The sequence below is a fragment of the Piliocolobus tephrosceles genome, chromosome 1 (genome assembly GCF_002776525.5).
Source record: "Piliocolobus tephrosceles isolate RC106 chromosome 1, ASM277652v3, whole genome shotgun sequence".
Lineage (NCBI taxonomy): Eukaryota > Metazoa > Chordata > Mammalia > Primates > Cercopithecidae > Piliocolobus > Piliocolobus tephrosceles.
In genome coordinates, this window is record NC_045434.1 from 158,097,671 (window position 1) to 158,115,607 (window position 17,937).

Consider the following 17,937-nt stretch of genomic DNA (forward strand, 5'->3'; position numbering starts at 1 on the left):
AAGTAACAAAAGTTTTAATCTTTGTTTAACTAAGACTTCAAAAGGATTCCATATATAACCAATGGTGAGACCATTAAAAAAAAACAAACAAACAGATTAGCATCAAGAAATGCAAGGCAGAGTGACCAAATTTCTGACCCGTTTTAAGATCAATCAGCATTTTCTACCCGGGCAAGTAGAATGCAATTAGCATTTGAGTGATTTTAAAGACTCTTTTACAGTTGCCTTTAACTAGCTGATGAAATAGCAGAACTGTGTGGCTGAAGGCCAATGTTTATTTTTACCCATTACCTATTTCATTAATGGGATTGTGGGCCACTGGGCCTCTAGGCACACATGAATGTATTAAAATACCCCACACTGTAATTAAGTGGCACAGAGGGGATTGGAGCAAATTAAGTGGCTGTTATATTTCCATGGGTGTAGTCTAGATCAGACATTTGGATGCTCTTGTGGCAGAGCCACAAAAATTGTATTTCAAAGTCTACAGAGTATTGAGGATATTTTTTTGTAGAGTAAGAGTTTTAATAAGTGAGTCTTTCCCCCAAAATAAAAATATAGATAAAGAAAAGTGCCCCAAGTAGATACTCTTAAAGTGAAAGATGAGAATCCTTTAACCAGAACAAGGACAAATGCATCAACAATAGCATCGGTGAAAGAAATTGGACCTTTAGACTCCATTAACAAGGGACTCAAAATGAATCAAACTTCCATGCAACTCTCAATCCAAGCTTGGGACTTTCCTTCCCAGTGTAAGTTAGAACTTCTGCGTTTTATTTTATTTGTATTTATTTATTTATTTATTTTTGAGACGGAGTCTCGCTCTGTCGCCCAGGCTGGAGTGCAGTGGCGCAATCTTGGCTCACTGCAAGCTCCTCCTCCCGGGTTCACGCCATTCTCCTGCCTCAGCCTCCCGAGTAGCTGGGACTACAGGTACCTGCCACCACGCCCGGCTAATTTTGTGTATCTTTAGTAGAGACAGGGTTTCACCGTGTTAACCAGGATGGTCTTGGTCTCCTGACCTCGTGATTTGCCTACCTTGGCCTCCCAAAGGGCTGGGATTACAGGTGTGAGCCACCGTGCCCGGCCAGAACTTCTGCTTTTGAGTTTTTTAAAGGGAATAAAAAATAAAGTGATTACCTAATTGCTGCCCCGATCAACAATGAATGCATCAAAAATGCTTGCAGAAACAAAGACCGCGAGAGTAAAGGTTCCTATGCCAGCACAATATCTTTTTGTTTGATTTTACCAAATCAATCCAGTGTTGCCACTAAATGTTAGATTCCTTCTAAAATAGTAAATGGAAGATTTTTGCTTTGATCATTCAAAATCAACATTACTACACTTGAGAATTCTGCCAATGGTGGTCTCCTGTGAATCTTTAGAGCAGAGAACAAGCAAAATGGAATGAGGGCAGGGCAAAATGGAATGACATCTGGAAACACAGTGTTTTGGCTCAAGAAGAGGACAACATTGCCTTTGCCCTAGAAAACCATGGAGAAATACTTGGAAAGGACAAGAAAGGAGATAAAAGTACTTACGAGTATCCTGGACTTGCAGTGGGAGGGGGGCCTGAAGAAATGAAAGAAAAACAAAAGAAACAGTCAGTCTGGGTTATTGGAGGGTGAGTATGGATACAGTCAAATCATTACAAATTAAATTTCTCAACCACCCAGAGGTAGTATTTATTTTTCTGGAATTTATTGTTCTGCTCTATTCCCCCAACCATCTCTACGGAAAAAAAAAAAAAAAAAATCAAACCAAACCAAACCAAATAAAAAAACACACCAGTGAGAACGTGTCTATGTCTCACAATTCAGGGCCTGAAAACGCTGAGACAAGTGCTGAAAAGTGAGTGAATCGAGTAAGCATCCTCAAACTATGCAGGAAATTTCCAATGGGCTGAGTGGTTGCATGAAGGTGTTGATTGCAACAATGAGTGTGGCTTCCTTCTAGTTCTTGATGGCAGGAAAAGGACTATGCACGCTGCAAACATTTCCAACTTCTTGGACAAGGAGCATCCTTGTTGAAAAGAGCTCAATGGCATGATGGTTTCAAGTAGGGGCTGTGAGGTCAGAAAGATCTGGACCTCCTTCCTGCTCTGCTGTTTATTAGCTGGGTAACATGGTAATTGGGTAACATGGTAACTAACTGCTGGGCATTGGTTTACTTATGTGTAAAATGGGTACAACCATACCAGGTTTAGGGTTGTGGGCACAGAGTACATTCTCACTAAGTGTGCATTCCTTCCTTCCTGTCTCTGTGGACTCTAGCCATCCTATCACATTGGGCTGAGGGCCAAAGTCCATCCCCAGTAGGGGTCTGCTTACCAAACTTGACAAACAAGACTCCAGTGGAAGAAACCACTTCCTTGCCGTTTGTTGCCACGCACTGGAAGTAGCCTGTGTCTGTGGTGTCGAGGTTTCTAATCCGCAGCCGAGAGCCATAGATGGTGGATCGAAAGGAGAGCCTCCGGGGCTCCTGGACCACAGGAGCATCATTTTTGAACCAGCGGATGGTGGGAGGTGGATTCCCAGAGACTTTGCAGTGCAGTTCTGCTGTCTGGCCCAGGGATGTGGTGATGTTATTCATTGGTTCATCAAGGGTCAGGTAAGAATCTGTGAACACAGAGAGGAGGCAGGTGAGAGCGGCAGATGGCTTGAGAATGCTTCCAAGCAGCCAAATCCTCTCCAGTGCACCCTCGGGATCACAGAGAGGCTGAGCAGGAGAGGCAGGCGAGACAGACAAGGAAAGAAACAATCACACTGACTAAGACCACAGGACTACTAAATAACCACCCATAGAGCCTGCTGCTTGGAAGAAAATTTGTCACTAATCAGAGTATAAAACTCAAAGTCTCCAAATGACTACATGGATGAGCTTTTGTGCTTCAGATCATAAAAATCATATACATTCCTTGCTCCAAATTCCAACACAGCAAAAGAGAGAGAAAATAAAGTTCATCTCAAAACTCCCCACCCAAAAATAACACCATTTTAAACATCCTGGCAAACATCCTTCCAGTTTGCTCACTTTTGATAAGAAAGAAAGCATCAAAAATTGGAAAAGTAGGAGCAACACATTCATATCCACATGGCACATGATCAGAAAGGGTGCCTGAAACTTTCATGTTACTGACAACATAAGGTTATGAAGGCCAGGTCAGAGGCAGACAGAGCAATAAAGCAATGGACATTTCCATAATATTACTCATATCAACCATAGCATGTTACAATATGTAATTCTTTCAATCACATATATATAGATTAATTCATATATAATACTGTGCAATACACAGATCTTAGTTATACAGTTCCATGAGTACAGGCAAATGCATACACCCATGTAACAAATGCCCCTATCAAGATAGAACATCAACACCCCAGAAAGTACCCCCACAATCTTTTGTAGTTGGTCCCTGCTCCCAACCACTCCCTCCCACCCCACCTCAAAGCAACTAAGGTTCTAATTTCTATTACCATAGGTTAATTTTGCCTGTTTCAGAACTTCATATAAATGGAATCATGCTGCACATACGTTTTGCATTTGGCTCCTCTTAAGATTCATTGCATTATAAATTTTAATAACAAAATCAGTTTTATTTAAGCTTATTCTTCAACAAAGTATTTAAACATCAATATTAATATTAGTTGTAGAATCCAGTCGCAGAGAAAATAATGTATTTCTTTCTTTTTTTTTTTTTTTGAGACGGAGTCTGGCTGCCTCGCCCAGGCTGGAGTGCAGTGGCCTGATCTCAGCTCACTGCAAGCTCCGCCTCCCGGGTTTACGCCATTCTCCTGCCTCAGCCTCCGGAGTAGCTGGGACTACAGGCGCCCGCCGCCTCGCCCGGCTAGTTTTTTGTATTTTTTAGTAGAGACAGAGTTTCACCGTGTTAGCCAGGATGGTCTCGATCTCCTGACCTCGTGACCTACCCATCTCGGCCTCCCAAAGTGCTGGGACTACAGTATTTCTTTTTAATTAAGTTTGATTTCTTTTAAAAACTTGCTCTGTTATTCATGTGTAGGGAGCTTTCTTTGGTTTCATTTTTCCTAGGCACCCCTTCTTGGGTAGATCTCCTGCCATACCTTCTCATTGTCCTATGTCCTTCCCTAGGTTCAAATCTGCGGTGACTTGTTCAGCAGCTGTCTTCACTGCAGGGCTATAAGCCCCAGAAGGGCAGGGCAGGGAATGTTCTGGTCATCACTGCATCCTCAATGTATACTACTGTCTAGCAGCGATATCCACCAGAACTTTCTGCGATGATGGAAATGTTCTATAATCTGCACTGTCTGATTGATAGCCACTAGTCACACAGGGTTTACTGAATGCATGAAATATGGCTGGAGCAACTGAAAACTGAATTTTTAAATTTAAATAACCACATGTGGCTAGTGGCTACTGTACTGGACAGCACAGGTAGAACACAGCAAATTTGTTAAATGTAATGGAAGTTTATTGAAAAGTAACATTTTTCTGAGCTATTTGACTGGGTTAATTTAATTGCCCAAATGTCTGTAAAATGAGTTCATAAATGCTAAAAATAATTGATTCACTATTTGCTCTAATTCCCCCCCCCCCCAAATTTAGAAGAAACATTGTTAACGTCTAGGCTGCCTCACAGGAGTGTGTCTCACATATGAATGGCAGTTATCACGTGTGCAGTAGGACAGAGATTAAGCATGATGACTGCATTGCCATAATGACACTTTCCATCTCACTTAAGCCAATGAGTAATTATCCTTCACAACAGATTCATGAGCCCATAAATGATCTTGCTAATGCTTTGCTTCCTAACATTTATATTTTGATCTCTATCTCTGGGCATGTTTCTCTATTCTATACACAACTATACTCGATCCACTAATGTGTTTGCTCATGGATATAAGCACATATGTTCCTAAGATGTTTGAGGTATGCCCAGAAAGGAGGGAGACTAATTAGCAGATGACTCTATGGAGCCATTATCATGCCTTTATAGCCCCATATCATTCATTGAGAATAGATAACTATGTACCCTTTGTGGAGAGAAGCTTAGAGATAGCAATCACATAACAAAGCCACTATAAGCATAGCGATTCATACTCCATTGGACAGGTTCTGGAATTTGATTGCCTGGGTTTGAATTCAGGTCAGCCCCTTGCCTATCTGTGTGACTTTGGGCAAGTTACTTAACCTCTTTGTACCTCAGTTCAACCAACTGAAAAACCAAAACAATAAACAGGGCTCTATCTGAGGCAACTGTTAGAATAGGATTAAAATGAAAGTGGGTGACATCTGGGAAGCACTTCAACCAGTGTTTGGTAAAAAGTAAGCATTCAAAAATGTTAATTAATGTTATTACTATTGTTTTTATAACAATAACTTCTATATACTGCTTTTCACATTACAAAATGTTTTCACAGCCTCTGTCTCCTGTTATCCTCTAACAATCTAGAGAAGTAAGAAAGGCACATTAATTACTATGATTTCCAGTGCAGATGAGGAAGTCATGTCTCAGAGATTAGCAGACTTGCCCCATGGTTACACAGGAAACTGCCCAAAGCTTCCATCACTAATGGCCTTTAATCCTCAAGCTCAGCCAAGCACCTAAAGAGAGTCCATTTGAGGCAGCTGGCCAGTTCTGGACCAATAATGGACTATTTTGAAATCCTACTATATGCTAGGGCTTTACTTTAATATTCACCTGTATGCTAACCTTGCAAGGGAGAAGTCATTATCACCGTTTTACAATGAGGAAAGCTAGGATCAGAGAGGTTTAGTGACTTGCCGGAGGCCTTGTAGCAGAACTGAGGTCCAATTTACATCTCTCTGGCTGCCAAGCCCAACTCTTTTCACTCCACCAGACTGCTTTGGTACCATGAGACCCACTGAGGGCTGGGATTTGGTCCCACAAGACCCTTTGAGAGTTGGAATATCTCCCTAAACCTAGGTGGGCCATGGACATGCATATACCCATAGGGCTGTGCTCTTCCCCTAACTGCAGCCAAGCCTGTCTGGTTAATGGGCCTAAGCTTTAGCCATGGGTGCTAGCCGATGTTCTTTCTGGTTTCCCTCCAGAGGTCAGGCAGGCACCTCACCTGATCTGCTCTATAAAATATCTATCTAAAAACAAACATGAGGGTTGCAGGGCACCTTGAAATCAGTGTAGTAGATGACCCAAGCAGTGCGTTTCCAGAGAGAACAAAATAAATGTAAATAGATCTTTGTGTTTACTGAACAAAGGAGCCTTGCCACAAATGGGGAATTTGGTTTTAACTTTTCACTGAGAAAGAAGAAGGTTCAAATTTGTTGGCCATCTGTAGCTGCTCACTTAGTAAGCAGAACTAACAGATAGTCTGGTCCTCAGTTTGGCAAAGACCAGAAGCATCAGAACAGTCTTTTGCCTAAAGAACACAAAAGCATTCTGTGACTGAAATAAAATCAAACAAAAATGCGTTTCTGTTACTGACTGCTATTTTTCCTGTTGTGAACAAGCCTCTGGCCATGATCCATTTTCTTCCCAGAACCAGCTGGGTCCTTCTGTGGTAGCCTCATGGACTATGTTAGGGGACCCATTCTCTCTCTACACCCAAAGCTTGAGGTGACCACTGCTGGTTCTGGACTAGTCATTCCCTTCAGAGAACACCTGGGCATCCCAGCAAAGGTGTCTGGTCCAGAGGGAATACACACTGGACTCATGTAGCAGTTCTGCCACTCACTAGCGATGTGTGTCAGGCCATCACTTCGCCTCCCTGGGCTTTGGATTCACAATCTGGGCCTTTGGGATCGGGTCTGTTTCTTCTGAGACAGTTTGTGTTTCTATATGGGCAGCTGCAGAACAACCGGATGACAGGCAGCAGGTGTCCAGTGAGCTTGAATGCCAGACAAAGCAAGCTGGCTTCTATGTATAAACCTGGCTGTTTGTACCTTTTTCAGTGATTTGATTCAGTAGCTCTGATGATATGTGCTTGAGCTATGGAAGATTTCTCATCCTTTTTTCCCTTCTTCCCTAGACTGCAAATGTCGATACAGCAGATGGTAAGTGGGAAGTAGGGTATAGTCTGGCTTAAGGGAAAAGTTCAAGTCCCACTGAATATACCTCTAGCTCTGTGTCCCTGAGCAAATGATATCTCCCAGTGCTAATACTGGTAATGATGATGATGATGACACTGACAACAATAATGATATCATAATGATGGTGATAATACCTAACATCTAAATGGTATTTATCATCGTGACAGGTATTGTTATGAACATTTTACACATGGAAAACACAGAGGGTAAGGCACAGAGAGGCTAAGAAAGTTGTCCAAGATCACACAGACAGTAAGTAGAAGTGAGATTTAAAACAAATTATTTTGGCTCCAGAGTCCATACTATAGGATAGAAGTTCTCAAATTTTTTGGTCTCAGGACTCCTAGATAATCTTTAAAATATTGATGCCACTGAGGGGAGAATGTTTTAAAATATTTGTTTATTAACTTATTTAAAAATAAAAACAATCCCATTGCTTAATATAAATATTTTAATAAAAATATTTTGTGAAAAATATTTTCCACATGCATATATCAAAAACAGCGAGAAAAGTGGCACTTTTTTTTATTATTGAATATCTATTATTTGCCTTAAAATCAGACAGCTGAAGCCTCCTGTTTCAGCATTCAATCTGTTGAGGTATGTTGTTTTAGTTGAAGAAAATCTGGCTTCACACAGTTGGAAAAGGGAAGGGTTTTTAACAGTCTTTCAGATAATTTAGGATATTCTTCTTTGATACCACACCAAAACTCGATAGGTGGTAGTTTCTTAAAGGTTGGTTGCAAAGTGAAATCTGAAATCATATCAATAAACTTTTCATAATCTATTACATTATAATGGATTGGTTTATCTTGTACTTTAAATGGTTATTCTACCTACATACGACTTTGTAACATCATGCGTTGCCCATTTAGAAAACATTGGTTTATTGAGTTATGCTCATTTTCAAAATGCGGACACCCTCACTTATCTAATATAGAAAACTCCAATGCATTAATATCACCACCAGTGTCATCAGTTATGACTGGGAAGAGGCTGTCAAGCTCGTGATGGTGGCTAAAAGTTTTGCAGAATTCTAACTTTTTCTGAAAAGTTCAAATTTTATTATTGGCAACTAATACTACTGTTTCCTTCAAGTGGCAGGTTCATTTTGCTCATTTTAAAGAATATTCAAGAATAAGCATAATTTTTCTGTTGGTCATTCTTTAAAGTAAAAGTGGCTAGTTCAGCTCAGAACTCAAATGCTTTTCTTTGAGACAGTCATAGTATTTGGCAGGAGTACTTTATGTATACTGCCCATCTGCCATATGAAATATTAAAAATATGTGTATTCAAGGGTCAAGATTTAATACAATTAATAATTTTTACTGCTTCATGGAAGACATTCTTAAGTGCAATTGGATTTTTTTTTTTAACTGCAAGTATATGGCAGTGGAATGTACAGTGACCACTAGTTTGGTACAGTTGGTGCCACTGTCTGAATTTGTTTGAGCAGTTTCACCCACCATTGCTTTTGCACAATTAGGATGGGTAAACCGCAGTTCAGAGGACTTAAAGGCCTATCCCAGAGTTCCCAGCTAATAAAAGGCAAAGCCAGGATTTGGACACCAAGCCCAGTGCTGTTTCCATCACACTCCATAGCTGCCCTTTCCCAGCCCTCAGGGTCCTAGAGTGGTGTAAGGCTTTCAGAACAAAATGGGTTAGCTCAGGCCCTGAGCAGTATGAGTCAGAGAGCAGAGTGGCTTGGATGGCATGTTTTCTATTTCCGAACAAGCAGTTTGGGGCTTTGGGGCAATCCCAAGCGACTGTGTCAGATCTGGGCAAAAGTTTAGGACTCTGAATTAAAAAGGATTTGTTCTTTTTACAATGTAGGAAAATGAAATGCCAGTATCCTTTTAGTGCCACCATTTTCTCCCATTAACAATAGAAAGTGATGATCATAGTTAACATTTTTCTGAGCATTTACAAAATGCCAGGCACTATTCTAAGCATCTTATGCATTTTAACTTAAACTTGACAACAATCCTATGAGGTAGACTCTAAAATTAACCTCATTTTAGAGATAAGGAAATTGAGACACAGAGAAGTTAAGGAATTTCCCAAAGTCACACAGTCAGAAAGTGGCAGAGCCAGGACCCAAACCCAGGCCTTTGAACAGCAGAGACCATATTATGATCTGATGCAATCAGATTCCCAATCAATCCAACCTGTAGTCTTTCATTGTCCTTTGAACCACTCATAACCTGGACTAAAAAATATTCTTGCCTTTTTATGAGTCCATCAAGCATGTGACAATACCCACTGGTACTGAAAACAACTAAATCACCACTAGTTGCTTATGACGTAACTGGAAGTCATCATTGAGAATGAGCTTTCTAAATACAGCGCAGGCATGGTCTCTACTGAGGCTTAATGAATCAGCAAAAGCAAACTGCAAGAAAAAAGTTAGTTTATGAGCTTTCTGGGAATTGAGATTCTATTTCCTCCTTTTTTCATTTTTTGTATTCCCCTCAGCACTTCATGTGTTACTGTGAACTTCATAGGCATTTAATAAACGTTGGTTGATGAAGTAAATGGAAGGCTCAAGTGAATTTTAGGCAAATTAGCTTTGGAGACACCCCATTTATTATTTACCCACTTGACAAGATGTCACATCCACAAATCCACAAATCCTTCCCAACATTTATTACTTAATTTTCAAAGTGCCCCCATCTCTCCTCAGGGAGGGAGGTGGGGCCAAGAGTTATATTCCCATTTTGACAGGTGAGAGAAACTGAGATATAAAGAGTTGAGCAGTCCTTTGCCATGGCAACCCAGCCAGTCAGCCGAGGAGCCAGTCACAATTAGGCTTAGGGCCTGGGTCTCGGTATCAAAAGAGGCACATGCCAAAATTCTAGCCCCCCACATGATTGATGCTTTTCAGAAGAGGGAGGAGGTTCCCAACATGAAATAAAATGCTTAGCTAAACATAAAGGAAGGCTGCCAGACACAGTTAGGTCATTGCATTTGACTTGGAGAGAACATTCTGTTCACGCTATCAACCTGCATTCACTTTCAGCACACTTCACCATAAATACTTCTGACTCACTATCTCGGGAAATATTTTTTATCTTAATAAACTCAATGCAAAGCATAATCTAAATCAGCTTGCACATTCTTGAGTCGAAGCCACAAGCTGAGTTTAATAAAATCAGCTGAAAATAGCAGGGGACTTCTGAATAACCACAGTTCGTTATCTGACACAGGGCTGCTGGGAAGTCCCAAACACACAGGGCTGAAGGTAAAAGCAGAAGGTGGGTAACCTGAAGGTATGAAGGGACCCAAGGCCATCGGATGAACCCACCTGCTGGATCTGTAGTTCACTACAATCCCTTGTTTAGAAGAGAAACCAACGCTGAGACATTAAGTGTGTTGCCTACAGTCACATTACTGATAAAGAGTGAAACCGCATCTCCAACCCAACCCTTGGTCTTGCACTCTCCAGTATCCAAACCTCTGCCCCAGGTTAAGTACTGAGGTGGCACAATGAAGATAAACATTTTCTGGCTGAATGAACCTGCTGGAAACCAGGGGATATGATGGTTAAAAGTGAAAAGAAAAGAAGTGCTGTGCTGGGCTGGGTGCTGGCCAAACACATTTTCTTGAAAACACAAGCTGAGCTTGGGCTATTGACTACGGAGTAGTAAGAGTGGGGTTAAAGAGTATCCACTGGACCAAAGACAACAAATGGCCAACAATGTGCCTCCTTTTTGGGGAGAGAACACACATACATTAGGAATGGCTCTGCAAACATGCACTTAATGCAAAACCCCCTATAAATCAGGGTTAATGGGGAAAGACAGCCACCTTTATAGGTCTTTCCTTAGGAAGCCCAGTGAGCACATGGAGCAATTCAAAGGAGTTTGCTAGTTAGAGGCTTATTTTAACGAATAGGTCTTTTTTACAAATAGGCCAATTGTATGTAAATACACTCTTAAGACCTCAGGGAAACTACTTTTTCCTTTTAAGAAAAGATCTATACCAAATGAGAGTGGCTGGTCTCCAGCATTTAGATTGCTTTATGTCTCAGGTATAATTAATAAAGGTGGGAGGAGAAGGGAACAACATGTGTTGGGCACTGATTCTATCAGGTATTTTACATGTATTATTGAATTTGTCCTCACCAGAACCCTGTGTGTGTATATATGTATATATATATATATATACACACACACACACACACACATATATATACAGGATTTTCCAGCTCCCTTTTAAGGAAGATACCAAGGTTTATATAGGTCTTAGCATAGCTAGACTCTACACAGGTAGGACTGGAACTCAGTTCCATTGATACTATTCTCCTGTCCCTACTCCCAATCTGCATTTTATAACATACTGTCATTAATAACTTTTCTCACAATTAATTGACCTGAGATCATCCAGATTAAACCTCCTTCCCACACCAAAGGTGCAATGATTTTTACCAGTCTTTATTTTTACCCCAGGAGCAGGTTATTTAATGGGATCCTTCGTAACCACCAATTAGGTTACTCTAAGAGACCTTTTCCTGATTATAAGCTTTTGTGAATATATGGTCTGAATGTTTGTGGCCTCCTAAAATGTATATGCTGAATGCTCAGGGTGATGAGGTGGGGCCCTGGGAAGTGATTAGGTCATGAGGGTGGTACCTTCACGAATGGGATTAGTCCCCTTGTAAAATAGACCCCAGGGACACCCCCTGCCTCTCCTACCATGTGAGGACACAACAAGAAGACGGCTGTCTAAGAACCAGGAAGTGAGCCCTCACCAGGGAGAACGTGACCATGCTGGTGTCCTGATCTTGAACTTCCAGCCTCCAGAACTGTAAGAAATAAGTTTCTGTTGTGTTATAAGCCACCCAGTCTATGGTAGTTTATTATAGCAGCTGAACAGACATAGAAAGTGAATTTTTGTGGCTTAAATATCTATTGTACCTCAAATTTTCAAGTATTTTTACTATGAGAGGGTATCATTTTGTTACTTTATATCTGTCACATGTGTTTTTTTCACTTAAATTTTTAAGTGGGAATACTTAGAATTCACGAGCAGAACCACACTTAACCATCAGGCCAATGACTTGATTTTTATATAATATGACCAAAGTCTTTTAACTAAAATTTTGAATACGAAGTTTCTGGCTTGAGAATTGGTCCTTGAGTTTTGGTGAAATATTCCCAATCATGTTTCTAACTTTCTCAGCCTCATCCATCCCAATTTTAAAATGGTAAATTTTTAAAAACGAAACCCCCATCTTTAGCTGAAGGCTAGGATGATAAGAAAATCTATAGGCCTAACAACTCTTTAGGTTAAGGGTACATCTACATTCCAAGAAGTCACTTGCAGCTTTTCCCATCCCTGTAAAACCAAACCTAATAATAATAACAAAACCACCAGCTATGACTTTGCTTTACTGTAACTTAGTAAGGGCCTAACTTAAAAACAACAACAAAAAAGCAAAGTTTCTGACTCCGGGGCTTAAGCTTTACAGGTCACATTGCAACCTAAGGACTGCATTCTCCTTTGTGATTGAATTATAAACCTTTAAAAAATGCTGACAGACCTTAACTATAGAAGGACAGGATGAGTGGGTCCACGTAATGAACTTTTAAATGACTGGAGATAGAATCTAGAAAGCCAAGCTTGAAATACATCTCTGGTTTGGGCTTTGGGCCAACACAAACAGAACACATCATAAGTCATCTCTGTGATTTCAGTACCATGCGCAGGAGATGCCTCAGCATCAGCAAGACACATGATCCTCGCTATGGAAGCTTTTGGCTGCTTCTACGTCATGTAAATGCAACAGTTGTGCTTTCAGCCCTGGTAGAGAGTCCTGTGCTAGGAAGAACTAGGCCACATTCAGGTCCTTCAAAGACAAAGTCCACGTGTATTTTCACTACCCTGGTCTGACTCTTAGGCAGTGGCTTGCCCAGTCATAATAAATTCTCAAGCATTTGATGGCTCTAAGTGGAGCCTAGGTGGCTTTCAAAATAAAAGTGTGTCGTTCTGGCCCATGAATTTCTATTCCTCTGGGGATCACACAGTCATACAATCTCAGTGTTCTAAAGTCACGTCTTGATTAAACACAACCAGAATCCCTTTGTGTGTCAGTCAGCATTCCAACTCAGTTCCACCAAGGTTGACATTCCAGTTTCATGTTTTCCCAGAATGTAAACTTCAGGGAGCACAAAAGGGCACACAAGCCATTCTTTCCCCCTTTCTCCATTCATTGTGCAAGATCTGTATTTCAAAATTTGAAAGAATCTGCTGACTTGACCACAAGTCAAGATCTCTTGTTAGCAGGGCAGTGCAATGGTGAAGGCCCTGTCACTTGAATGTTCTCTCTCATGAATGGTGCGGTTTTGCCTTCAAATTTTGAACCAGATTCCTCAACAATTAGAAATCATCTGCTCTACTGCTTTTCAAGAAAACAGAAAAGCACTGAGAAATTTGGAGATGAAGAGTGAAGGAGGTACTATTTTTTTTCATAGCAAGAGACAAAAATCAATTCAATACACAAGGACGTGAACTTTGAGGATGGGACCACGCCTTTTTCATTTGCTGTGGCTCCTTAAACTGATCACAGGCTTGCTAAAGATAGATGCGTAAAATGCTAGGTGAAGAGATGAACAGATCTATTTTTATTTTATTATCTATTATGAATAGATAAACAAATACGTAAGAGCCTGTACTCAAAGATCGCTCATCCTAGCTACAGAGTCATGCAGGTAAAGAGATAATCATGATAAAGTGTGATCTCGGTATGTTCAGGGTGGCAAAGAACCCTAGAAGGGGGAAACTTAACCCATTTTCCAGGCCAGAGGTATCAGAGAAGGGTTTCCAAAGGAGGTAACACCTTGCAATCAGTGGAAGTTTTTAAAAAAGAGGCAATGTGGCCTCTGTCATTCAGGAGCTCCTTAAGATCTGGAAGGAAAGTGGAGCTATTCTAGGGATCTAATTTGAAAGTACAAGTCAGAGTGAGAGCAAAAGCCAAGTGTGTGGTCAAGATGTTGAGTGTTGAAGGCGTTCACGAGAGAGAGTGGAGAGAGGGAGGCTGAGATCAAAACAGGCTGGCCAAGGTTACTGAGGTGGTGGCAGAGAGGCCAGATGGTTCCCTGACTTTTATCAGGCAGAGTGGGCAAGATCCAGTGTGGAGTGGAGAGGGAGAGAAACCCCAGACTTCCTGTCCTCTTGCTGGAATGTGCAGGCCTTTAGGGGAGGCGAGGAGTAGACAGGAGAGGGGAAACAGAAGACAAATAAGCAAATACTTATTAAACACTTGTGCGAACATGGAGGGGGGACCTGTCCCATCTCTCCTTGGCCTCACAAAATAGTGATAGAAAAGAAATTTATGAAAATAATCAGAACAAGGAAAGAGGTAAGAAAAAGGCTGTTTTATGCTCAGGAGGGGGGTGAACCTGTCCGGCTCTAGAAATCAGGAGGGAAGGTGTGAAAGAGTGGGGCATGCTTGCATTGGGCCTTGACGGAGAGCAAGGGTGCAGAGGGGAGAGGAAGGGCAGAAGCTGAGCAGTTGTTGGGGAGAGTGCGGCACACAAACCAGATGCCATCCTTGGTGACATGTACCATGCGTGTCTGCTGAGGACTCCACAGTGCGCTTCTCACAGCTTCCCCACTTTACTGTGTTTCTGACATTAGGTCAGAAATTACTAGCATTTTAGGTAGAGAAGTTCCTTCTCCAGCAGGATTGCTTGCACATGGTAGGGTGTTTAACATCCTAAACTCCTATTCAATAAGTGTCAACTGCACACCCTCATGATGGTGACAACTAAAAACAGAACCACTCATGTGTGACTACATTGAGGAGCCCAGAGGCATCTTTTCATCACGGTCTTACTAATCATAGAGCCTAGCCAGTTCCCAGCACACAAGAATTGCATGATAATATGAGTCTCTGATCCAACTTTCCTGCCCATACTAACTCCTAGGCCACTAAAGTCCATAATTAGCAAATTCTGTGAGTAACTGCAGCTAGGGCTAGCAAACTAGTTGCAATGGAGGTAGCTGTCAGTGAAGCCAGAAACTATCAGTTGTCTGAAAATCATGGCTTCCAGCTGAAATGAAAGCTCCTTGAAAAGTGTTCATTTTTTCATATTTCTCATGCAGGAAGACATATAAAGCAGAGCTGTAGAAACATATCTGCAAATTGTTTGATGCTCCTTCCATGAGAAGGTGGAGTCTGTGTGCCCTCTCTTTGCACTTGGCAGGACCTCTGTGATCACGTCTTTCCTGCATGTGGCAGGACCTCTGAGAACAGAATGTTGCAGAAGTGACACTGTGTGAGAGACTTCAGAGTCAGGTTTAAAAAACTTGAGGCAATCCCTCTGGGAGCCTTCAGTCACCAGTTACCCTGAGGCCAAAACATAGAGAGTACTTGGAGAGAACAAAGAGATGCTCTTGGACATCTCTTGTGCAGACAACAATTGTGTGTGGAACAGTCCCAGCTGTTTCAGACTCCAGCTGTTTGTGTCCTCTCAGCCGAGACACCAGACATGTGAATGATGAAGTCTTTAAGATGACCCTAGACGCAGCCACCATCTGAATGCAACCACATGAGAGACCCTGTGCAAGAATCATCCTAGCTGATCCCAAGCTGATCCCAGTCAACTCTCAGAACCAGGAGAGAGAATAATAATACACGATTGTTGCTGGAAGCGACTATGTTTGTTGTGGTTTGTTACCTAGCAGGAGCTAACTGATACACAGCTCTCACTTGAGATTCTAAGGAGTGAAATAAATTCTCTAGAAGAGCAGACATTTATTGGAGAAGTACCTTGTGACAGATTCTGTGCTAGGAAGTAAAAGCAATGACTTAGACACAGTCCCTGGTTTCAAGGATCTCCCAGGGGAGATTCAATATGAACATGGATTATCACAAATATTAGGAAAGAATAGACACAAGAGGCACAAAGAATGTATGATGGGAGTATATTCTGGGAGATTCCTGGATGAACTCGCTTTGATCGTGGGCTAGCAAAGTTAGCAAAGTACCCTCCAGATGGGGAACCCCACGGAATGAAGTAAAAATAAACATAAAGAACTTTGGTTTCCACACTGTGAGTTTGTTGAGGACAAAAAATATGTATCCCAGTACCTGTCATGTAGCAGAATCTTGCTCAGTTTATATTTACTGGATGGATTGGTGGGTGGATGGATGGATAGTACTAGGGAGCAAGCCTAGAAAGAACATTGGCTGGCCTGAGGACCAGAAGGCTAGGGATCAAGTCCCAGCTGTGTGACCCTGGATAAATCACTTATTTTACTTGTCTATAGTCTTCAATTTCCGTGTCTGTCTAATGTGAGGATAAGGCTAGGAGATCTCTGAGGTTTGTTCCAAACTCAAACCTTCTAGAGTACCAAAGGGCAAGTATGAACATCCATCTATGTGTTTACTTGGCCATCTCTATAATCAAACAAACACATACCAGAGAGGTGTCAATCTGTCTTTGTTAAGACTCATTGATTACATGCAACAGGAACTAACTCAAGCCTGTGTAAGAGGGTGAGGAAAAGCAGATGAGGTGGATGGGGAATTTAACATAGGATGGAAGGGTTTCTTGTGAAACTCTGGCAAGATGTCTGGCCAGGTTTTGGGAGAAATGGGAACCAAGAACTGGAAAGCTGCTGGGAACCAGATCGGGAATCTCCCTTCACTCCCAGACTCTAATTCTCTTTATGAATCTGCTTTAATCTCTCTTTGAAAACCAGCTTTCTTGGCTTTTCTATACCCATAGTAGAAGATCAACACTATATGGCCCCCAGATTGATCTCCCGGCACTAAGAGCAACTGACAAACATTAGCAGGCTACCTCTGAGTTCCAATTGCAAATTCCTGGGAAAGAGACTCTGGCGTAACCTGGGCCAGGTGTCCTCTCCCTGGTCCAATCAACTCTTACCAGAAGGACAGGGTTATAAATTCAAATGTGGCTGCTGAAGGACCCTCATGATGGGTCGTGAAAGCAGTTATCAGACAACAGAGGGTTATTATGAGGTAGGCAGCCTCCCTGAAAGGTACGTCGTATAAAGTCTAATAAAAAGAAATAAACAATTTATTTATTTATTTCTATATTTTTATTTTTTATTTTTATTATTATTATACTTTAAGTTCTAGGGTACATGTGCACAACGTACAGGTTTGTTACATATGTATACATGTGCCATGTTGGTGTGCTGCACCCATTAACTCATCATTTACATTAGGTATATCACCCAGTGCTATCCCTTCCCCCCCAACCCCCTCCCCACAATAGGCCCTGGTGTGTGATGTTCCCCTTCCTGTGTCTGAGTGTTCTCATTGTTCAGTTCCCACCTATGAGTGAGAACATGCGGTGTTCGGTTTTCTGTTCTTGCGATAGTTTGCTGAGAATGATGGTTTCCAACTGCATCCATATCCCTACAAAGGACACGAACTCATCCTTTTTATGGCTGCATAGTATTCCATGGTGTATATGTGCCACATTTTCTTTTTTTTTTTTCTTAATGGGAAAAAAAATGCAAATAAATTTATTTGATCATAGTTTATGTGACATGGGAACCTTCAGAATGACAACCAAAGATACAAGGGAAGTTGGTTTTTTTGTGTGTGTTTTTTTTCTTTTTTTGGTGTGTTGTTGTTGTTTTGTTTTGTCTTGTTTTTTTTTTTTTTTTATTATACTTTAAGTTCTAGGGTACATGTGCATAACGTGCAGGTTTGTTACATATGTATACATGTGCCATGTTGGTGTGCTGCACCCATCAACTCGTCAGCACCCATCAATTCATCATTTATATCAGGTATAACTCCCCAATGCAATCCCTCCCCCCTCCCCCCTCCCCATGATAGGCCCCAGTGTGTGATGTTCCCCTTCCCGAGTCCAAGTGAGCTCATTGTTCAGTTCCCACCTA

The 17,937-nt window shown here is 41.4% G+C and overlaps 1 protein-coding gene across 1 annotated transcript in view; it reads right to left on the reverse strand.

The window, feature by feature from the left end:
- The window catches only part of ROR1 (receptor tyrosine kinase like orphan receptor 1), a 411,963-nt gene that overhangs the window by 126,164 nt on the left and 267,862 nt on the right, over positions 1 to 17,937 (reverse strand). Inside the window, exons 3-4 of the mRNA XM_023210339.1 lie at positions 2,331 to 2,618; positions 1,542 to 1,572 (exon numbers count right to left, since the gene is read on the reverse strand). Of these exons, the coding sequence (XP_023066107.1) occupies positions 1,542 to 1,572; positions 2,331 to 2,618 (319 nt within the window). The remainder of the gene's footprint in view (positions 1 to 1,541; positions 1,573 to 2,330; positions 2,619 to 17,937) is intronic.